The sequence below is a fragment of the Ictalurus punctatus genome, chromosome 25 (genome assembly GCF_001660625.3).
Source record: "Ictalurus punctatus breed USDA103 chromosome 25, Coco_2.0, whole genome shotgun sequence".
NCBI lineage: Eukaryota > Metazoa > Chordata > Actinopteri > Siluriformes > Ictaluridae > Ictalurus > Ictalurus punctatus.
The window spans coordinates 4579130-4602778 of record NC_030440.2 but is presented as its reverse complement, the minus strand read 5'-3'; the positions used below and the strand labels follow the sequence as shown (position 1 = coordinate 4602778).

Genomic DNA, 23649 nt, shown 5'->3' with positions numbered 1-23649 from the left:
GGATGATCAACAACTGTGTTTATGTTTTGTGAGAGTTGTTCATGAGTCCCTTGTTTGTCCTGAGCAGTTAAACTGCCCGCTGTTCTTCAGAAAAATCCTCCAGGTCCTGCACATTCTTTGCTTTTCCAGCATTTTCTGCAAATTTAACCCCTTTCCAACAGCGACTATATGATGTTGAGATCCATCTTTTCACACTGAGGATGACTGAGGGACTCGTACACGACTATTACAAAAGGTGCAAACATTCACTGATTCTCAAGAAGGCAACACGATACATTAAGAGCCAGGGGAGTGTAAACTTTTGAACAGTATGATCGGCGTAAATTGTTGTTTTGTTTAGCGATCTTATTTTTTTCATTTAGTACCGCCCTTCAGAAGCTTCATAAGATATTTACATGTTTCACAGAAGACAAAATAATAAGAGTTTACACTGATCATCCTGTTAAGAATTTTTATTGTATTATTTTTTTTTTTTGCAATTTTCATGATGAACATTATAAACGTTTTACAGATCCTGCAGGGCGAATGTAAACTTCTGACCTCAACTGTATGTGTATGCCAAGGTGCACTCTGCAGCTCATCAAAATTTGACCTGAATATTACTTGCTAGGAACCAGCTAGAAATAGTGATGTGATGGTGCTGAGGTTCTTCGTCATCATAATAATAAAATGATAAAAGCTTAGTCAAGTTACTGCAATAATTTTTTTTTTTTTACATCTGTATATATCTGATACAAACAAGGTGATACAAACACAATGATTCCATACCTGTGACTGTGAGAGAGGAGGGATGGTCATGTCTTTCTTCTCCTCTCTTTTAGGGAACAGGGATTTGAGCATCTTGGGCATTGGAGTCACTAGAGCTTTAACTGGGGAGAAATAAGTGGCGGCCATGCCTGAAAGTCCTGGAGTAGATGAATGTGTGGATACAGATAAAGGCAGAGCAGTTTTAGGCAAATAAACAGAAGACCAAACTTTGGAGAGATATAATAACATTACTTGCACTACAGAGTATAAATGAAATGATGAATGGAAAAGAAAGGTGACAGGCTATGAAGTAAACCATTAGCTGTAAGTGTGGCCATGTTTCACAGGACATTAGGACTGCGCAATATACAGAATTGTTTGTTAAACATTATTACAGCATTGGCCTTATGCTGAGATCACTAATCCAAGCAGAAAACGCCAAACAATACTTACTACCTGCACATGAGCGAGTAAAATCTGACACATCCAATAAGATGGAAGAGACAAGTGTAATAAAACAGTGTCCGTTCCATTGTGTGCTTATGGTGTCCTGAAGTATCCGTGCCTTTCAGACTACCGCTTTGTAGGTAATTAGTGATTACAGAATTGGTATGATGCTAGTAATATAGTCATCAAGTCAATACAGTCAGTACAGGGTGATCGATGTGATATCAAAACATAGCATTTTGCTCATACTGTGTAGCCCGAAATTAGAATATAGTTTGTTTGCATTACCTGACTCTGGGTTTTGGGGCAGTTCAGAATGGGATGATGTATGCTGGTGTCTCTCCCAAGCAGCCTAGATATTTAGAGAAGAGCAAAAATATCGATATATAATAAAATGACGAACAGAATTGAAATACTTGCGTTATACAACTCGATTTAGGAAGCAAGAAGACCAAACAAGGAATAAAACTGCCTGGTATATTGCCTGCTCTTGATTGATAGAAATATGGGAACATAAAAGAAGAAATCAAATTATTGAAATGAAATTTTCTATGACTTTTCACCAGGTACATCACCGAGAACTTTAACCCTGCAAATGTGTGATTTTTACATTCACAAGAACTTGTATTCAGCAGAACTTGCATCAAGGGTTAACCCCTTCATTTTTTTTGCACATTTACTGTTTTAGCCATTAATGTACACATGATAATGACAACACAAAAACATGTTTTTAGAAATTTGTGCAAATTTATTACAAATCAAAACTGAAATTTCTCTTTCAGAGATGTACTCAGATCCTTTATTAAGTACTTTTTAGAAGCACACTTGGCAGAAAGCACATTTTTGGCTCAAATCTCTACAAGTATGTACACCTGTATTGGTGCAGTGTCTCCCATTTTCACTGGCAGGTCATCTCAAGCTTACTCACATTGGATGTTGAGCATCTTTGAACCTCTACCTTCAGGTCTCTCTCAGGAATTCAAAGTTATTTAAATCTGAGCTTTGGCTGGGCCATTCAAGGACATTGAGACACACATAAAAGACACAAGGACACCCCCATAACATGATGCTGCCACCACCAAGCTTCCTGTAGGGATGGTATTACCAGTTGATCAGCAGTATCTGGTTTTTGCCAGATGTAGAACTCGGAATTCAGCAGAGTGTCATTTTTATCTCATCGGACCAGAGAATAAATTTCCTATAAGTGCCGGTCATATGTTTCTTGCTTCTGCCACTCTATTATAAAGGCCAGATTACTGGAGTATTTCTGAGATAGTTGTCCTTCCAGAAAGTTCTCCATTTATGCAGAAGACTTTTGAAGCTCTGTTAGAGTGGCCATTGGATTCTTGATCACCTCCCTGACCAAGACCCTTCTAGTCGGTTACTGAGTTTGGCTGAATGTCCAGCTCTAGGAAGAGTACTGGTGGTTCCAAACTTCTTTTATTTCACAATGATGGAGCACACTGTGCTCCTGGGAACATTCAAAGCTTTAGAAAGGGCTTTATACCTTTGCCCAGATTTATGTCTAGACTCAATTTGACCGCACAGGTCTAAGAAGAGTTTCTTGGACTTTGCTTGATTTTTGGTCTGACATGCACTGTGAATTGTGGGACCTTATCTAAATGAGAGACTTTGGTTTTTGAATTTTTAAAACAATTATGGATTATTGTGTGTATATCTTGAATCTGTAATACAATTAAAGTATGCAAAAAGGGAAAGGAGTCTAAATACTTTCTGAATTTATACTAACAAGATTTAGTGTGTCTGGTTTCACAGTCAGTACAATGGACGACAATAATCCGATATTAACCAGATTAAGACGATACTCTGATTAAGAAACTACCATGGAATCCGATTAATGTCATACTCGTAGTAAACAAAAATGGAATTAAGACGTGGAGTATTCCTGTTTTAGTCACATTATCGAGGTGTATTACAGACATGTACACACAATCACACTATTAACATCGTGTGAGAGTTTTCACCGCATTGTGCGACAGGACACACGGCAGTGCGCAACCGTTTGATGTCAAACAAGAAGGCACGGCTACGTCCGAAATCGAGTACAGTATTTACCTACTATATAGTAGGTGAGATGCATGTATCTCAGCTACTATATAGTAGGTAAGTACGCGGTTTGGGACGCAGCCCACGGCTTCAATCAGTCGTCTAATTGCACGTACAGCATGACAAATGATTAAGTGCACTTGAAGCTTTCGTAAAAATTAAAAACACCCAAGACTATACGGTGCCATAATGAAGACCAACTGTATGTTGCTATGTGAAATTCTGGAAGGAACGGCGTGGCGTGGGGACGTATTGACATGTGCCGTTAATCGATCTATGTGCTAGAACACGTAAAATGGGAACATGAAAGGAATAATCTAAAAGCGACTCATGTAAACACCTTAATCAGAATATTGTCTTACTCAGAATAAGGTCAGTAATTAGATTACTGCTGTCCATGTAAACGCAGTCAATGATTCTTCATTATTAGAAGTAACAATATGGTTAAACTGTGCATCCATGTTAAGATATTATTAGTTAAAACGGTACATTTCTCTTTAAAGGTTTGCTTCATTCTTTCTGAATGTGTGTAATATAAATATTCTCTAATAACTTCTGAATACCCTCTGAATAGCTTCTGGATAGCTCCCCCAACTCCCCTACCCAACCCTCCACTTACTTTGTTCACACCAGACTCATGGTTGTATGAAAGATCTTGCCCGCTCCCAGACAGCTGAAAATGGGACACAAGATCATTATTATTGTGTCAGCATTAAAACCCAATGAACGTGTTCAGTTCTACAGTTCTTACTCACCCTGTGGACGCTGGGTGAGCTAAGACAGCGTCTCGGACTCTTCCCTTTGCTGGCAAGCTGCTCTTTCACCGCCACCTCCTGATGTCACAAAAAAACCCACACATTTCAATTAAGAACAAATTATTTAATTAAAGATTATAATCAGAATATAAATCTAAGCATTTTGTACAGGATGTCTGGTGATAATACGTCCGAGCTAGAAACAGTGATTCTCTTAATTACAAGTCAAGAGCTTCTGTTAATATCCACATCAAACATCAGAAGGAGAAAACTGCAGAGACTTTGACTGTTGCATGGTTGTTGGTGACAGACAGGTATGTTTGAGTATTTCAGAAACTGCTGATCTCCTGGGCTTATCACACACAGCAGTGTCTAGAATTTACAAAGAATGGTGCAATAAACAAAAAAATATTAAGTATGCAGCAGACAACTGTCCAGTTTTAATAAGCCTGTGCCCAGTGTGGCCTCAGCTTCCTGTTTTGCAATAACTGGCAGCTTAGTGGTTAGCACGTTTGCCTCGCACCTCGCATCGGGTTGGGGGTTTGAATCCCGCAGAGTATGCATGTGCTCCTCGTGCTTCCGGGGTTTCCTCCGGGTACTCCGGTTTCCTCCCCCAGTCCAAAGACATGTGCCGTAGACTGATTAGGATTTCCTAATTGTCCGTTGTGTGTGAATGAGTGTGAGATTGTGCCCTGAGATTTCGTTGGCACCCCGTCCAGGGTGCTTCCCACCTTGTACCCTGAGTTCCCGGGGATAGGCTCCAGGCTGTGTAGGATAAGCAGTATGGAAAATGGATGGATGGATGGATATTATTCCATATCTGTTTACATATCAAAATAACTCATTGATATTACTTAATATATATATCTGCTGAAGTATTTTACACATCAGAATCACACACTATACATGTTCTGTCACTGAGATTATAGCATGGAAAAGTTGGCATTAGGAGGCTACATTAATACCTGAATTCTCCTTAAAGGCAAGGCAAAATGGCCAGATTTCCTTTTTCTTTTTAAATACAGCATTTGCTCTCTTAAGCAAATCTTTATGAAATTAATCACAAAACAATCTCATGAACTGTTTCTGTTCATCACAACAGTAGAGACACAGCAGGAGAGGATACAGTGGCTGGCATCACGTTTTTATCACTTATGACAGAGAAACTATGGATGTATTTATTATTTGTAAAAGTGAAGATGAATGAAAATCATTCCGACTGCAACGGCTATAGCAACAAGCCATTTGGCTCCTCGCTGCTCTAGCACAGTGAAATGACACAAAATGGGTTTTTTTCCTTTTACTGGAGCAACACAAAAATAGTTTCCAACTGAAATGCCAATGAGCCCAGAAACCTCGCCAGTCTGAACACAATGCATAACCTGCCTACTGACATCTAACCTGATGAGTGCGAGTGTGCGAATGTGTGAATACCTCCATACCTGTCTGAGGCGGTCCAGCGTGAGGGTGTTCTCCACAGCAAGAACTGTGTGCAGGTATTTCTCTAACGCCGCCTCGCTGTCCTCTGCTTTTTTCCCTGTGCTGGTGGCAAGTCTAGCCAACATCTCTCTGTCCTCCGGGCCCTGAGCATCCTAAAAACAAACAAAACAAAACAATCAAAAAACAGAGTGTTGAATCAATGAACAACGAGTTGCATTTTAAAAGATGTAGCATGAAAAGAAGTCTTTTCAGTTGTTTGAGGTAAGCAGTAAAACAGTTGGCCAATAATAACTGTCCATGATGATGCAGCCAGGACTATGGCTTGAGGACTACAAAGAATAATACATTAAGCCAGATTTAGTACCCCTGGGACGTTTGAGACAATCTCGAAGGTGACTCCACTGCCAGGAATGCTGCTCCGCTGAGACATCCTCTTCAGCAAGCTTTTAGCGAATCCCTGTGGTACAGAGCAAAATGGTAGCACATTGGCATTCACAGGCAACAATGCAGAATGAATTAATCTGCGCCATGTGCATATATTTAACATGTTAATCTCATTATATATATATATATTTCAAATATTCCCTTTCATGTGCAATATCTCACAGAAGTGAGTACACCCCTCACGTTTTTGTAAATATTTGATGATATCTTTTCATGTGACAACACTGAAGAAGTGACACTTTGCTACAATGTAAAGTAGTGAGTGTACAGCTTGCGTAACAGTGTAAATTTGCTGTCCCCTCAAAATAACTCAACACACAGCCATTAATTTCTAAACCGCTGGCAACAAAAGTGAGTACACCCCTAAGTGAAAAAGTCCAAATTGGGCCCAAAGTGTCAGTATTTTGTGTGGCCACCATTATTTTCCAGCACTGCCTTAACCCTCTTGAGCATGGAGTTCACCAGCGCTTCACAGGTTGCCACTGGAGTCCTCTTCCACTCCTCCATGACGACATCACGGAGCTGGTGGATGTTAGAGACCTTGTGATCGTCCACCTTCCGTTTGAGGATGTCCCACAGATGCTCGATAGGGTTTAGTCCCATCACCTTCACCCTCACCTTCTTTAGCAAGGCAGTGGTCGTCTTGGAGGTGTGTTTGGGGTTGTTATCATGCTGGAATACTGCCCCGTGGCCCAGTCTCCGAAGGAAGGGGATCATGCTCTGCTTCAGTATGTCACAGTACTTGTTGGCATTCATGCCTCCCTCAATGAACTGTAGCTCCCCAGTGCCGGCAGCACTCATGCAGCCCCAGACCATGACACTCCCACCACCATGCTTGACTGTAGGCAAGACACACTTGTCTTTGTACTCCTCACCTGGTTGCCGCCACACACGCTTGATACCATCTGAACCAAATAAGTTTATCTTGGTCTCATCAGACCACAGGACATGGTTCCAGTAATCCATGTCCTTAGTCTGCTTGTCTTCAGCAAACTGTTTGTGGGTTTTCTCGTGCATCATCTTTAGAAGAGGCTTCCTTCTGGGACGACAGCCATGCAGACCTGACAGGCTGCACTGACAGGCTGACCCCCCACCCCTTCAACCTCTGCAGCAATGCTAGCAGCACTCATACATCTATTTCCCAAAGACAACCTCTGGATATGACGTTGAGCACGTGCACTCAACTTCTTTGGTCGACCATGGCGAGGCCTGTTCTGAGTGGAACCTGTCCTGTTAAACCGCTGTATGGTCTTGGCCACCGTGCTGCAGCTCAGTGTCAGGGTCTTGGCAATCTTCTTATAGCCTAGGCCATCTTTATGAAGAGCATCAATTCTTTTTGTCAGATCTTCAGAGAGTTCTTTGCCATGAGGTGCCATGTTGAACTTCCAGTGACCAGTATGTGGAAGTGTGAGAGTGATGAAACCAAATTTAACTCACCTGCTCCCCATTCACACCTGAGACCTTGTAACACTAACAAGTCACATGACACCGGGGAGGGAAAATGGCTAATTGGGCCCAATTTGGACATTTTCACTTAGGGGTGCACTCACTTTTGTTGCCAGCAGTTTAGACATTAATGGCTGTGTGTTGAGTTATTTTGAGGGGACAACAAATTTCCACTGTTACACAAGCTGTACACTCACTACTTTACATTGTAGCAAAGTGTCATTTCTAAAGTGTTGTCACATGAAAAGATATGATCAAATATTTACAAAAACGTGACGGGTGTACTCACTTTTGTTAGATACTGTGTATAAAATATATATATATATATATATATATATATATATATATATATATATATATATATATTTATTAACACTGAACATTTGATTCAATTAACATCAGCCAATTAACATGCCCTTTGAGTTTATGTGGGTGTGTGGTGTGTTGAAGCAGGAGAAACATACAGTACGATGCTTCACTTACAGCAAAGTTAGCTGATCAGTCAATATGAAAACATATAAATCTATTCAAATTAAATAAATGAAAAATAAATATAGCAATCAAACTAGAAGAAGCAGCAGCCGCCTTACATTACAGCCCAGTGAAATTCATTTCTTTGCATATCTCAGCTTGTCAGGAAGTTGGGGTCAGAGCGCAGGGTCAGCCATGATACAGCGCCCCTGGTGCAGAGAGAGTGAAGGGCCTTGCTCAAGGGACCAAGAGTGGCTGCTTGGTGGTGCTGGGGCTTGAACCCCCGATCTTCTGCTCAATAACTTTTGTTCAGAGCCTTAACTGTTATGTCACCACTGCCCTTATACCATTATTAGAATCTTCTACCTCCAAACTTTGGGCCATAAGCTGGGGTGGAGCAACATCAAACTGTGTGTAAAATTTCAAAATGACCGCTGCTACTGTTTTTATCTCTGTGATTATAGAATACACCGTGCTACATATACAAAGCACTCTGTGTCGTGTGTATGACATGACATAACTGCACTAGTGCAAAGTAAGCAGTGAAATGTGTGTACTGTGGCATGTAAGGCAGTAGTGCCTGTACCGTAGTGTGTGTCTGACCTGTCGTGCGGCGAGACTGACGCAGATGCGTTTGCGCAGAATCAGCTGCATCTGTGCCGGGTGACTGAGGAGCACAGCAACTCGTACGGTCAGATACACATACTGCTCCGGCCCTCCACCTCGACTCAGCTCCACACACTCGTGCACCGTGCAGTCCCACGACGCCTCGGCTTTCACCTGATCACACACACACACACACAGCAAATGTGTTATCCAGATGTGACCTAACGTAAACCCAACAGTATCAGACTATAAAGCAAATTGTCTGTAACTGCCTGATAGATAGCAGAGACACAGACATCCAGACAGACAGACAGTAGACAAGCAGACAGACAGATAGTAGACAGACAAACAGACAGACACACACAGAGATTAGGGATGTAACTGAATACAAGTACACTATTCTGTTATCCAGTATGAGCAGATAATGTGTTCTAAAATACAGATACAAATACAAATACAAGGAGCAGTTTTGTCTTTTTCTTGTCTTTTTTTTTTATTCCACCACCACCAACAAAATCACTTCAAATAGAGATACAAATATTTGTGGCACTAAATAGATAAGAGATATTGTGTTACAGATCAAAGACAGATAGTATACAGATAGTTTTACAGTGTATTGATTAAAATAGATAGAGCTATGAAATGTAATAATTATTCACCTGTGCTCAGTCCTTACCTTGGAATCATGGTGCTTTACGATCTGCAGCTCAAAGAAATCGTCCTCGTCCTCTCTGCTCAGGAGAGCGTCCATGCCTGCAGCCAGCGGACTCGAGTGACCGTCGTGAAAATCTTCAACTGTGGAAAATTATTGAAATATATTCTGAACTGTTCTCAGTACTCAGGAACACTAGTGTTGCCTTTGACGATGTGTTGTCTTTCGCTGGCGTATAAACGTCCCACACACGTAAAGCCATTCAGTGAGGATGGTGAAGGAGACAAAAGACCTTAAAGATCCCAGATGAAAACGGTACCGTATCAACTATTACACCCACATCCACAATAAGCTGTTTGAAACCCTTATTGAGAGAACACCATTTTGCTGAACATTTCGAGTCTCGGCCATAGTTCAGCAAGATGCTAAACTGGAAGCTATAAAACTACTCATGAAGCTAAAAGCTACCGTGCATGACCCTCATAGTTCCAGGACGAAAGTAGCAAACGCGTTTTGGCCGATCGACTACAGTACATTTACAGTTTTAAACTATTCCTTTAAAAACACCTGCCATTGACCCCATCGGTACAATCCTTGTGTGGGTGTGACTGGGTGTGAGACGGCAGTCCATTGCACACACATATACACATTCATTCACATCCAGGAGCAATTTATAGTCACCAATCCAACAATGAGCATGTTTTTGGGAAGTAGGAGGGAACCCACGGGGACAACATGCGAAACTGCAAAAAATATTTTTTACAATTTTTTAAAATCTTGTCTTGCAAGTGAACGTGCCTTGTATATAATCCGATTTATCCAGCATTTCCTATTATGAGATTACAGTAAACCAAATCTATGATTATTAAACCTATTTTATTAAACCTACTGTCTTTACTCATTTCAAGCTTGGCATAATCCTGCGATATTAGCAGATCATTTAGCAAATTTTTCTCAAGTTAAGCTTTTATTTCTAGACAGAAGGAAAATGATCTGCCAGAAGAATAAGAAAATGTAATGCCTGAAATTATTAAAATTGAACACAGGCTGAAAAATCTTATATGCGATTCATAATAATCTCATCATAAGAAATATTTTCTTCGTGCCCATATTCAAGATATTTTCCACTTGCTATTTTGCAGTGTGCACAGACCATAACCCAAACACAGGCTCGAACCAGAGATCCTGAAACTGTGAGGTGCCACTGTGCCCCCCGCTCTTTATGTGCTGTTTTTACTTATGTTGGTGAAGAATGTTGGAATCATGCTGCAGAAATGTAATGTGACAAATCTGTAGTAGCTGTAGTAATGGATGAAATAAAAACGGTTTTTGGTAGTGCACTCCAACTTTCTGCCTTTTCCTCTACAAGCAAGTATGAATGTGTTCGAGTGTAGAGGCTAGAGCAAGTGTATTTAAATCGAGCAGAACTCACCGGTGAGGTTTAGGAAGATGACAGGGATGTGTGTCTCCATTCCTGGTACTGGAACCCTGCAGAGAAAAGGAAAACCTGGTCAAAGTCATCTGATATCTGATAGCTGGAAATTTAGAAAGAAGGCATGGAAAGGCTGGATGGTAGTCCGAGATCTTCTGGTGAGATCTGCTCACCAGCGAGCAGGAGCTCCAGGAATACCGCTGCCAGCAGGAGGCAGCAACACTGCGTTCCGCTCCTCTGTCAGAGTCAGACGACACTCCAACAGCTGCGCCTCCCTCTCCACATCTTCCTCTGATTTATCTACAGAGAGAGAGAGAGAGAGAGAGAGAGAGAGAGAAGAGAGAAGAGAGAAGAGAGAGAAAGAGAAATAAAGAGAAAGTGGAAGAGAGGCACAGGGAATGGATGGATGAGTTAACAGACAGAAATAGAGAGATCCATCACTCATAAGACTTCAGCGGTCATCATCTGTGTGATTTTCTCAACACTACACAGTTAACAGTTGACCTTTTGCTCCAGTTCAAGACTAAAGAGCAAACTTGAACTACAAGCACTAAACATGTCTTGGATGATCGACCACGTTTAGCCTAAGGGAAATGTTGTGGACATTTTATTTATGGCCAAACCGTTCCTGCAGTCTCACCTGGCTTACTGACGAGATTTTGGAGCTGCTGGTCCAAGTGCTCTTGTCTCCGAGTGAGTGCGGCGAGCCACTGTGCCTTCACTCGCTCCAAATCCCTCTCCTACACAAACACATCCACACCACACACGCTGCAGATTTACAGTCGCTTCGGAAAATATTCGGACCTCTTCAGAAAGCCCTCGGTCCTGAAGAGTTTCCTGCATCAGAACCTTAAAGTACCGACATTGGATATTTCTTCAAAAATGCTAAACATCTCCTTACAGAAGACTGCACCATATCGACAATTACACACTTTTGTGTAATTGTTACCTGTTTATTTAGATGTTTGCCATACAAGTCTCTGTGCAACTTGTTTCTATAGAAACATAAATCACATTAGAACAAGCGCATTAATATAAATTTGTTGGTACCCTTACAGCTCATCGAAACAACGCTTCATTCCTCCTGAAATCAAAGCAATTGTCTCATGTCTACCTGCCTGCCTTCGGTACGTCATAGAGTAAAGCAAAGAAAGTGTGAAAAGAAATAAATTATTGCTTATTCTAAAAAGGTATTCTAACATCGCCTGGACAGATCTGTTGGTACTCCTAGAAAAGATTATAGTGAGTTTGCATTATAGTGATATTTCAAACTAACTGTTTTCTTTAATTGATATCACAAATGTCTTCAGTCTTGAAATCAGCCATTCAGTCTACATAAATGGAGAAAAGTAGGCACTCTGCTATTGGTGTGCACCAAACATGGACCAGAGAAAGCAAAGGAGAGAGTTGTCTGAGGAGATCAGATGTTAACTTATAAACAAGCATGTTAAAGGTGAAGGCTATAAGACCATCTCTCCAAGCAGCTTGATGTTCATGTGACTACAGTTACAAATATTATTAAAAAGTTTAAGGTCCATGGGACTGTAGCCATCCTCCCTGGATGCGGCCACAAAAGGAAAATCGACCCCAGATTGAACAGAAGGTCAAGCCCTTGGCGAAAAGAGCCAAGGAAAACTTCAGAACAGATACAAACTGAACACCAAGGTCAAGGTACGTCAGTGTCTGATCACACCATCCATCACTTTATGAGTGACATTGGGTTCAACGGAACAAGATCCAGGAGGAGTCCACTGTTGAAAGAAAAATATTTATATTTAAAAAAAAATAAATAAATAAAAAGCGTGCCAGACTGGAATTTGCTAAAATGCATATTAACATGCCACAATGCTTCTGGGAGAATGCCCTTTCGACTGAGGAGACAAAACTGGAGCTTTTATGTTTTGGAGACTCGGTTATGTTTTGGGGCTGCTCTACTGCGTCTGGCACAGGATGCATTGAATCTGTGCAGGGCACAATGATACCTCAAGACTGTGAAGGTATTCTGGAGTGAAACGGATTTGAATCCTATCGAACATCCACGGAAAGAGCTGAAACATGCAGTCTGGTGAAGGCACCCTTCTCACCCGGGACAGCTGGAGCAGTTTGCTCAGGAAGAGCGGGCCAAACTACCTGTTCACGGGGGCAGAAGTCTTACTGAGAGCTACAGAAATCACTTGTTTCCAGTGATTGCCTCTAAAGGTTGCGCATCAAAATATTAGGTTAAGGGTCTTGTCATTTTTGTCCATGCCATTTTCATTTGTTGTATTATTTAGTATAAAAGTATAATAGGGGGGACAATGATGGATGCCAATTATTATCAGTTTTAAGCTATTTCAGAGAAAATTGTGGGTTCTTCGTTTTCGTGGAAGGATACCAACAAAAGTGTCCACGTCTGTAAAACATGACGTAGAAAATGCCTTCTGACCAATCAGATTCATGAATTCAACAATGCTTTAGTATAAAATTACGTATTTAACAAACATATGATGGGATTGTGAGGTTGCCCACATGGCATGCCACACAGCTTTGTTCAAGGCCCCTCAGTCTTCTCTTTTATATACAGCCTCTTGGACACATGTGATGCTGCATTCACATTTGTCCAACATAAGGACCATTAGCTGTGCTGTGTTTCAAACGGGACAGACATTTCCTACCTACACAGCCTCTTCCCCCAAATGAAACGCAGGCATCGGACTGATATTTAAGTTCTACTCCAGGTCAGACTCACCTGATAGCTGTCCAGCTCACTGTCTCCCACCTGCAGAGACAGAAGCCGCAGTGTGTTAGTGATAAAAAGCTGGTTTGTGTACATAAGATGAACGTGTGATCAGTAGCTCACCTGTGAGGTCAGTTGCACCTCTACACTGCCCACGTGCACACTGAGCACGTACTCGGCCATCAGGGGCATGGTGCCCGAATCGGCCACTGAGCGTACCTCCACCTGAATTCGCCGTGACTGACCCTGCATACACATAAATGCAGTACATGTGCACACATTTACATACAGATACACACACACACACACAAACACAAATGCAAACCCCTGAGCAGACGTACCTGTGTGAGCCGAAACACTCCTCCTGTGCGCACCTCTTTAACAGGTGTCACCTCCACAGGGACAAACTCTCCCCCTTCATTCAGCTCCAAGACTTGCACCCAGAGCTCCAGCCTCCTCATCACCTCACTCCACCTGAGACAGGACACAGCACCGTCACACACACACACACACACACACACACACACACACACACACGCCACATCAGACATGGAGCCAGAATACCATTGTTCCTCAGCCAATTTGTTCCTTTAATTGGCAAGTCTTTTGCAATATCACCCAGCTCTTATTTCCAGTTTTTATTTCTTGTATACATGATTGATTTTGCTCATTTTTATAAGAATTTTATAGCTTATATTTGAGTCTGTATTCTTTTTAGTTTTTATGGCTATAATAATATTAGTTGTACTAAAAAAAACCCATCTATTTTATCAGTTTTGTGTGTGTGTGTGTGTGTGTGTGTGTGTGTGTGTGTGTGTGTGTGTGTGTACTTCTCTCTGAGTGAGCGAGTCTTGTCCTGAATCACCCCCAGGTCCCAGAGTGCTAGGTTTCGGCGCGGGTTTGCTACTTTGTGCCCGTAAACCTCTATAGCCACAGCACCTTCAGACAGGAAGTCCGTTAAATCTTCAGTTACTGTCACTTCCAGATCCTAAAGAGACACGAGGCAAATCTGAAATCAGAATTATACCAAAAACTTTTTTTTTTATTTTTATTTAAACCGGTCATACATGAATGATCGCAATTTTATCAAATTCATAATGAGATTTGTGAACCAGAAAATGTGACTATAACTTTGATAGTTATGTTTTGCAACTATAATCCTTGCCTGGTGTGCCTTTCTTCTGAAAAGCACAATAATGCATCCATTTTGCCCAGTGTTTAAATCCATACCAGGTTTTTAAACAGTTTCCGCCATCACAGGCGGAAGTTGGATATGTTGGATATCTTATTCGTTTTAACTGCTACGGTTTCGGTTGTCTTAACTGAGCCTGTTAGAAGACAAGTAGAAGTCAATGCCAATGGCATCAACATGGGTGTGTTTGCCGCAAACAAGACTAGCCCTTCTTGTTAATAATTTGTATGCCTCAAAAAAACCTTAAAAATATCATTCAAACACTAAGAACATGAGATTAAAGGAAAACTATTTCAGAAATTTGAATTTGTTGTGATCGTGATCCTGTCCGAATCAATTCCAGAACCGAATCAGTTCGTCAGCGCAATGACTTTGTACCTGTGTATGCCAAGATGCAACTAGCTGCTAGTGCTGACCTTACAGCTGTCGAAGAGCACGCTGCAGTGCGGCTCTGTGCTTTTCGGTGTAGACCGTGTGGAGAGATCGACCTCGGGGGCAATGGACACCGGCTCCTCCTGTCCCCAGAAATCATACTGACAAAACACAAAGTTTGAGAGGTTCTGCGGCAGTCCAGTGGCCTGAGACACCTTAATCTGAAAGACGGCAGAGAGAAAAGTTGTTGTCTATGTTAGTTACAATAAAAGATGATAAATTTGCATAAAAACAGGGAACATTTGAATGCATAAATTGGTAATGTAGCTTGTTGCAGTCAGTGGGATTGCGTGAGCACACACACACACACATCCTGTAGAGCCCACACACTCCTCATGTTTCACTACAGGAGCTTTGAATTCGATACTAGATAGCCAAATGTTTGTGGACACCCGACCATCACAACCATACGTGCTTTTTGAACATCATATACCAGATTACATACAAGTTACATACCCTACAGACTAGTTTGCGTTCGTGTGTATCCGTCTCCTCCTGTCCTGCCTCCATCTCCAAAGTTCCACACACTCTTTCCACCTCTACATGCAGACGCCCAGAGACCTAAACGCACCCAGATACAAACATCGGGATCTTATTTTCAAGTTACGCGTATGGAAATGTATAAAATAAATACACAAAATCCAGAAAGATGAAAAATAAGTTAATGTATTAGAGTCTCATTATGTTAGGAGGCTATTGCTTTGTCAAGGCTTCACAAACTATTCTGTTTTGTATGTAAACATACTATCGCTTTGTTATATACGAATGGAAGAAGAAAAAAACAATAACTACAGGGTGTGCGGTCATAGTCAAATAATTAACAATGACTTTGGTAACACTTTACAATACTGTTTAACAACTCCTAGGTAACTACACAAGAACAAAGCAGGAACAAATGAGTAGTTCTTCATTAACACTTATTCCTATAATGTTTTATATAATATGAACAAATGGTGTGCTAATGTTCATGTTTGTTCAGGTTATTAATATTATTGTATTATTATTATAATAATGATACAATTAATTATAACCATGATTTTTAATTAAATTTTTTTTTTATTCACCCACCTCCCCTTTCTGATTAATGATAGGAACCGCATACTGCAGCTTAACATCATAGAAGAGACAGGACAGGAAGACATTAGCCACTCCAATCAGACTGTGATTCTCCTGCTCGTCAAAGAACGGATCAGCACGTTTGAAGTACGAGCGCATGAGCTGCAGGAAAGAACAAAAAAGAATGAGTAGAGGACAAGAGGAAAAAAAGAGCTCAGTTCTCTGCTCACTAACACTGACTGTATCTGAAGGTTTATGAATATACTGTAGAGACAAAAGAGTGGACTACCAAGGATGCGTATTAGATCAGTTGTCAAAGACTAGTAAAATTCACCGTTCTGAAGCTCCATCACTGTCTGGATTGAGCTTCTGATTTGAATTTTTAACCACTAGACAGGTTTTGGGTTTCACAGAAAGTTGAGCTTCAAACTGAAATATCCAGGGCAAACACTAGCACCTGCTAAAGTACTAAGTGCTCGATGGAGATTATGGCAGGAATGGTTTCTATGCAGTGGTTGGAGGGCCAATAAAACATGGCAAAAGATTGGTCAATTTAGTAATATAATTTTTTGTTCATACCAGATTCAATAATTTATTACTAATAAGCTGTAAATCCAACTATAGTAAATAGTAGACCACATCTGTCAACACCATGTGACTATCTGAATAATAAATAAATAAATAAGGCAACCAGCGTGTGTGAAATCCACCTGCTTTCTCAAATTTGTGGCCTATCTTTTCTGAACTCTAGAGTTAAAGTCGTTTATTAATATAACAAATCAAATGAGAACTGGACATGCATGCTGGTCAAAAGATTTCAATTTAAATGTCTATAAACGAATATAAAAAGGAAAAGAAAAGAGTTTCTGTGCTCTTACACAAACTTGTTTATTTATGTATGATCGTGTGGATTTTTCCACTGAAAAGCTTTTTGTCGAGATAGACTTAACATTATTTATTAGCTACGTTAACCGTGTAGGTCTAGTTTACTACATTTGAGTTCAAAATAAAATTGGCTTTGTCTGATTTTTACACTATTCTTTCAACTCTGGCACCCTCAGTGGAGAGTTCAGTTGTCCCCTATAGGATTATTTGGTGTGTGTAAGTGTTCAGCAGAGAGTTAAATTCTGTCCTACAGGATTGTCCTCATCGAAATCCTTCCACTCCTGGTAGAGCTCTCTCATGTCCACCAGTCTGTTCTCCATCTTCTCCAACGCCCAGATCTGCTTCCCCTTCCCCTTTCGTCTCACCTCCACTGCTGGCTCACTCAACACAGTGTCCCTCTGCAGCACACACACACACACACACATATCAAATACACTGCTCACTCAGATGCATCAGTAGTTTCAATGATCTTTGTGAATAGTGCAAACAAATTCTTTAATTCAAAAGATTCCTTCCCCCTCTGTCTCTGACACGCACACGCACACACACACACCCCCATGCACACACCCACACCTGACCTTGCGGTTGGCGTTAAGGTTGGCTGCAGGGATCTGCAGTGTGACGCTGTAGTCCGTTTTCTTGTTGAGCTCCTCGGCGATGAAGGCGGCTTCCTGCACCATCCGATTCACTCTCACTATCTGCTCCCTGAGCTTCTGCAGACTCCGGGCCAAAACCGCCTCCCTGACACACACACACACACACACACACACACACACACAGACACACACACACACACACGAGGTACAGTACACAATCAGGTCTAAAAACCTGCGCCTATATAAGTTATCATTAATTGGACATTAGTGGGTGGTGTGTGAACAGAATGTTCTCTCTTAAAATTTTGCACGTTTCATAACCAATTACGAGTGGACTCAGACATTTGTACCCTACCTAGTGTGCTCTTTTACACTTATCTGGTGCATCATGCTACTCTTGGAAATCTGCTGGCCTGCATACAGTACAAAAACAATCACACCTGATCTGCTTATATTCAGGGTGGCTGCACCAGCAAGTTTTAATGAAAGCTTCCTTAACTGCTAAACAGCTTTCAGCTAAAAGCAATGAACCAAAAGAGGACTCACATCTCGAGTCACATCTGGGTGCAGCAGACAGTGCAGTTACGGTTGTTACGAGATGACGGCTCAGATATGCGACACAGATATGCTACTTTTTTACTTTTTTATTTTTATTTAGTTTCATTCATCCTGTTCGTTACTGTTAGTATGCTTTCTAACTCTCCGTGCTGCTGTAATTCTGAGAATTTCCCTCTGAATAAAGTGATCTATCTAATCATCTATTTATTCAGAGCTCTTCGTTTCTATGGAAACAACAACGTAATGTCCCAAACCGAGTTATAATGTTGTAATTTATTATGGGTGAATTCTAGAAAATAATAATAGGAACCCTTTAAGCCGCATGGAATGAAAACCCGACATTACATTTCCAACTGCCTTTATCTATGGAAGCTGCTGCCATTTTTTTCCCATCAGTGCTTGTTTAGCATTTGACATCACAATGTCACATCAAAGTTTTCAGAAACTGGCTTCTCAGCTGAAGAAGATGCACACACTTAAGTTTGTGATTACAGTCATTCCATCCTGACACGGTCACACTCCGAAATCAGTCCTAGTGGACGTCTCTGTCCGTGTCCATGTGTGATGATTAACGACTGCTAAGCAGCCCTCAGAAATACTGTTTATTCATACCATCATGTGGAAAATAACAGCAAAACATCTGAATTCTAATTGCAAATAATAAACAGGACTAGTTATGACATTAATAATGAACAATAATATAAATTATTCTATAGGAGAAGATGAAAAAAAAATCCACAAAGATTTTTGAGCAAGCCAAGAAAGAACACATCATCTGCAGAATCCATTTATCCATCTGAAACAACATGCAGCCACAAGTTTGTGGACATCTGTTCACCAGATCCCTATGTCGGTCTTCTCCAAACTGTTGCTACAAAGTTGGAAGCACACAATTGTATAGGATGCTATGCTGTAGCATTACAGTTGAAGTATTACAATTTCACTTCACCGGAACTAAGAGGCTCAAACCTGTTCCAGCATGACAATGCCCCCGTGCACACAGCGATCTCCATGAAGACAAGGTTTGCCAAGGTTGGAGTAGAAGAACTAGAGTGGCCTGAACAGAGCCCTGACCTCAACCCCACTAAACACCTTTGGGATGAACTGGAACGCCAACTGCACCCCAAATCTTCTGATCTGACATCACCTCACGAACGCTCTTATGGCCGAATGAGCACAAATCCCCACAGCCACGCTCCAAAATCTAGTAAAAAAATAAATAAATAAAACCTCGCAGAACTGGAAGGAGGCTGTTTAACAACAGCAAGGGTGGGGGGCTACATCTGGAATGGGCTGCGTAAAAAGGCACATATGCGTGTAATGGTCAAGTGTTCACAAACATTTGGCCATATAGTATAGCACTATCAAAGATGATGTTTTGATCCTATTTATAACAGTCTGCCTTGGTGTAAATGAGGTAAAACACACATGCAATGAATTAACCAATTAGATATTAGCTGCCCGTATCAAATTCAAGGCCTTGATGCTCACGTACAAGACCTTGTCTGGAACAGCACCCTCCTACCTCAACTCTCTTCTGAAGGCCTACGTTCCCTCTCGCAATCTGTGATCGATTAGCGACCGGCGCTTAGTAGTACCTACTCAGCGTGGCTCAAGGTCCCTTTCCAGAACCTTCACACTATCTGTCTCTCAGTGGTGGAATGAACTTCCAACCTCAATTCGGACCGCAGAATCTGTCACTATTTTCAAAAAACAGCTAAAGACCCACCTCTTCCATGAACACCTAACTAACCCCTAAAACGCCAAGCCACATTATCCTATAAAAAACAACAACAAAAAAAAAATACCTGACTCTGGCTCTTACACCTCTACTCTGCGCACTTTGCTTTTCTAGAACTCAATTAAAGATCTTGTATAGTAGCACTACTTGTATTGTTCTCCGCTTGATATATCGCTTTGCTTGTATTTTCTCATTTGTAAGTCGCTTTGGATAAAAGCGTCTGCTAAATGAATTAATGTAAATGTAGATACTCATAATTAGAAGCCTAATCTCAAATTTCCAACCTGAGAGTAACAACAAGCCAAGCGTGAATCATGTTGGCATAAGAAGCCTTGCTGGATTCCTGGCTGCAGGAGTGTGTAGTGATGAAAGACGAAGCTGAACTTTACAGGAAGGTGTTAGATGCTGTATATTGCTGGTTCACCTCTCCTCGCTGCCATGCCATTGATGCCTCTGTAATTTTGGAGACGATGACGTTGACGATGAGGAGGGATTCCCAACCTCACTGCCTCTCTGTTGAGGACTCAGGCGTCTGCGCAGTCGCTGCAGCTCCTCCTCATACACTAGGCGTTGACGCTCTAGAGCCGAACGCTTCTCCTCCTCGTGCCTGCGCTCCAGAGCATGAAGAACAGACTGCATCGGGTCTGAGAGAGAGAGAGAGAGAGAGAGAGAGAGAGAGAGAGAGAGAGAGAGGGAGGGAGCGAGAGAGAGAGAGAGAGAGATGACACTCGAATTATATTTCTCAAACACTCTTTACTCTATCTCAAATTGTTTTCTTATTGGCGCCACCCTGTGTAGCTCTCACCGTCACTGCCCAGGCCCTTCATCATGACCTCTGCTTGTGCGTATTCGTAGTTGAAGCTGACCTCGCTTGACCCCTGGCTTATTTGGTCTAAATCCACATCCAGCTGCTCCACACTTAGAGCCTTCTTCACGCCTCCTTCTTCGACCTCGGCACGGGAACGAGGCTTCGGCAAGCTGATCCTGAGAGAGAGAGATGGAGGTGAGGAAAAGAGTGTATGTCATATTGTGGTAGAACCTTAAAGAAGTTTCTAAGAGTAGGTTTTGTTCTACAAGAGTCATGCAGACCTGAAAAAGTGGTTGTTTCCCCAGAGGATGCGGTCACCATGGTGCAGCTGGGCTGGGGCTGAGATTGGAGAGCCGTTCACGTACGTACTACAGAAATATACACACTCCATTAATAATATACAGGCAGAAGTAGCAGTATATAAGAACAGTTTATGAAGCGTATCGATGAAAGTGTGGGAGTACCGTGCATTCCTCTTTGGTGTGATTATCACCCCTGAGTCAGGTGTGATGTCAATCACACAATGCTCTGGCTGAATGGCCATGCCGCACAGCTGGATGTCCTGGGAGTCGGCTGAGCCTATCAACGTGTGATCCTTCATGGACACACACATACACAGACAAACACAGAGGCAGGCACATCCAGACAATTATGGTTGGAGCTAAAGTCTTCAGGAAGGTAGAGCTCCGGGAACAGGGTTGGTGACCATTGGTGAACACACCATTCAACACAATTTTCATTAAAACTTTTAAATGTTTCCAGAATAACTGCTCACCTTTAAATAGTAGACAAGGAGCTCATTGAGGGCAGGATCTGCGTTGAGGTTCACCAGATATGACTTATTCTCTACCATCCTGATACCTGAACACTGGAGAGAGATTCCTAAACTCTCCAGCTGCCTCTGCCTCTCCTGCCACACACAGAGAGAGAGAGAGAGAGAGAGAGAGAGAGAGACAGATCAACTTACTGCCTCCTTACTGTATAAAGGTAGTGTGGTCCTGTCCTTGTTCTACCTGTGCGATCTCCTCAGTCTTCCTGAGCTTCTCCTCCCATGTGATCGTCCTCTCCCGGATCAACATCTCAGACTCCTCCAGCCTCTCCTTCAGCTCGTGGGCTTTCATTGACTGGTAAAGCACAAAAACACACTAAGGATACATGTACACAACACGCATTCAGAGATCCACCAATGAAAGAATGAGTTACCTCAGCCTTTGTGAGCTGCTCTCGGAGTTTCTCCACTTCCTCCCTGAGCTGGCGGGTGATCCTGGCATTGGGGTCCTCATTGATCACGGCATGGTTAATAATGCTCTTGGCCCGATCTGCGTAGCGCAGCGTGGACAGCGTCTCGTCGTAGTTATCGGCGGCCGGACTCACAGTTGCTATCATGGTTGTACGACTGTTTCCTCCCAGGCTATCCTGAAAAATAAAGGAAGTGGGAGAGGAGAGCGAGGAGAAGAAGAAGAAAACAGGGAAGGAGAACAGAAGAAACGAAGATGGGTCAGCAGTGTCAAATACAGGACGTTTGAAAGGGGCATTTTGGTTCGAAATTTGAAGAAGGTGTACAATGGTATACGCAAGAAGGGCTGTATTCAGATAAAAATGTCGATATTTACTTATAGGTTCAGACTAAAGAACATATGGCGATGGGTAGAAGGATAATCTGCACTCATCTGGTACACTTACACTCCCGTTAAGTCACTTTATAATATAACGAGACCTAAAAATGCTTCATAACTTTATCCATTCATAATTGTAAAATTGCCATGTATGCAGCAATTTTGATCTCAAATCCTCATTATGCATGCTTCTCTCACTTGTAAATACAACCGGAGAGAAGGAAAAAAAAAAGCTTGCATCATGTTAAACTGGAGGCCATAAACTTTACATTACTTTCCTCGTAGCTCCAAATCAAACTTCAGACAGCAAACATGTCTTGGATAATCGAGTGCACATGTAAGGTGGCACATTATGCTCCTTAAATTTTTGTCCAAACTATCAATTTATTCTGTAAAAACACTGAAGCAGAGATTGATAGGAGCGCAAGATGAGGGTGTGATATGTACCTTTAGTAGCCATGTGAGTACAGAGTCTCTGTAGGGCACAAACTTATTCCGGCATTTTCCAGCTCCCTGATCGGCCAGCGCTGAGATCACCAGGCTCAGAGTGGTGAGAGATCTAGAAAAAGACAGGCACAACTACCATGAATCATCACTCCATTATCCATGAGGAAGAAACATGCATAGAAACGGATACACGCAGCGGTATAGAGGTGTTCTACGGGTTTTTCCATCAACTAATGCAAACATCATCCATCCCAAACCTGGATGGATTTGAACCTTGAAAAATACTCACGCTTCTATTTCAAACATCATACACATTTTTCACCGGTTTTGGTTAATCCCTTGATAGTTTTTTCTGGCTGACTACTATCCCTCACTAAACCCATTATAGACACCGACTTACAAATGACTGCAGCTAAAAGCTTCTGTTCCTACGAGATCCTACTCGAGTTTCTCACCAATTTTCCCACCAATACCAGGTTTAAATACTAACAACTGATTTCATTTTATAGTGGAAACATTCATAGCCACTAAACATGGTTAGATATACAGAGCCTTGCTAATATAAAAAACTCAAATGAACAGAAAAAAAATACACATCTAAAACTAAGTCACTTATAATCTATCCTTATATCTTATGATGCAACTTAAAAATAACTCGTCAGGAAACCACGAGAATCTGTTTCCACAGTTGTCCATCAAAGCACCTTATAAACAAACTGCATTCATACCAGTATTGCTATAGTGTTCTTTATTTATTTTATTTTTTTAAATAATTTTAGCCTCTCCAGGAACCGTCACCTTATCGTGGTGGAGAGGTTTGTGTGTCCCTATGAACCTGAGGGCTGTGTTGTCTGGAGCCTTGTGCTCCTGGTAGGGTCTCTCAAGGCAAAGTGGTCTCAGACGAGGGGCCAAACTAAGAATGGTTCAAAGACAACTTCATGAAGAAAACAAAGAGAGGAGGAGTTACCCTGCCCGGAGGAATCCTGGGGCCCCCGTCTGCAGCCGGCCCAGAGGGAGGGACCGACTGCAAGCACCTGGTGGCTGGTTTTTCCCCGGAGCTCAGCCGGGCAAAGCCCGAAAAAGCAACATGGCACC

General features: G+C 41.8%; 1 protein-coding gene across 1 annotated transcript in view; it reads right to left on the bottom strand.

Moving 5' to 3' along the window:
• kif13bb (kinesin family member 13Bb) overlaps positions 1-23649 on the bottom strand; it is a 52912-nt gene that overhangs the window by 7422 nt on the left and 21841 nt on the right. The window contains exons 11-38 of the mRNA XM_017455790.3: positions 22555-22666; positions 21695-21907; positions 21505-21615; positions 21267-21401; positions 20956-21086; positions 20773-20859; positions 20489-20667; positions 20108-20327; positions 17367-17529; positions 17040-17186; positions 15916-16065; positions 15304-15408; positions 14832-15008; positions 14054-14211; positions 13565-13697; positions 13347-13469; positions 13236-13265; positions 11148-11247; positions 10681-10807; positions 10508-10563; positions 9100-9218; positions 8421-8597; positions 5821-5913; positions 5459-5608; positions 4017-4094; positions 3881-3934; positions 1483-1546; positions 769-905 (exon numbers count right to left, since the gene is read on the bottom strand). Of these exons, the coding sequence (XP_017311279.2) occupies positions 769-905; positions 1483-1546; positions 3881-3934; positions 4017-4094; positions 5459-5608; positions 5821-5913; positions 8421-8597; positions 9100-9218; positions 10508-10563; positions 10681-10807; positions 11148-11247; positions 13236-13265; positions 13347-13469; positions 13565-13697; positions 14054-14211; positions 14832-15008; positions 15304-15408; positions 15916-16065; positions 17040-17186; positions 17367-17529; positions 20108-20327; positions 20489-20667; positions 20773-20859; positions 20956-21086; positions 21267-21401; positions 21505-21615; positions 21695-21907; positions 22555-22666 (3529 nt within the window). The remainder of the gene's footprint in view (positions 1-768; positions 906-1482; positions 1547-3880; positions 3935-4016; positions 4095-5458; positions 5609-5820; positions 5914-8420; positions 8598-9099; positions 9219-10507; positions 10564-10680; positions 10808-11147; positions 11248-13235; positions 13266-13346; positions 13470-13564; positions 13698-14053; positions 14212-14831; positions 15009-15303; positions 15409-15915; positions 16066-17039; positions 17187-17366; positions 17530-20107; positions 20328-20488; positions 20668-20772; positions 20860-20955; positions 21087-21266; positions 21402-21504; positions 21616-21694; positions 21908-22554; positions 22667-23649) is intronic.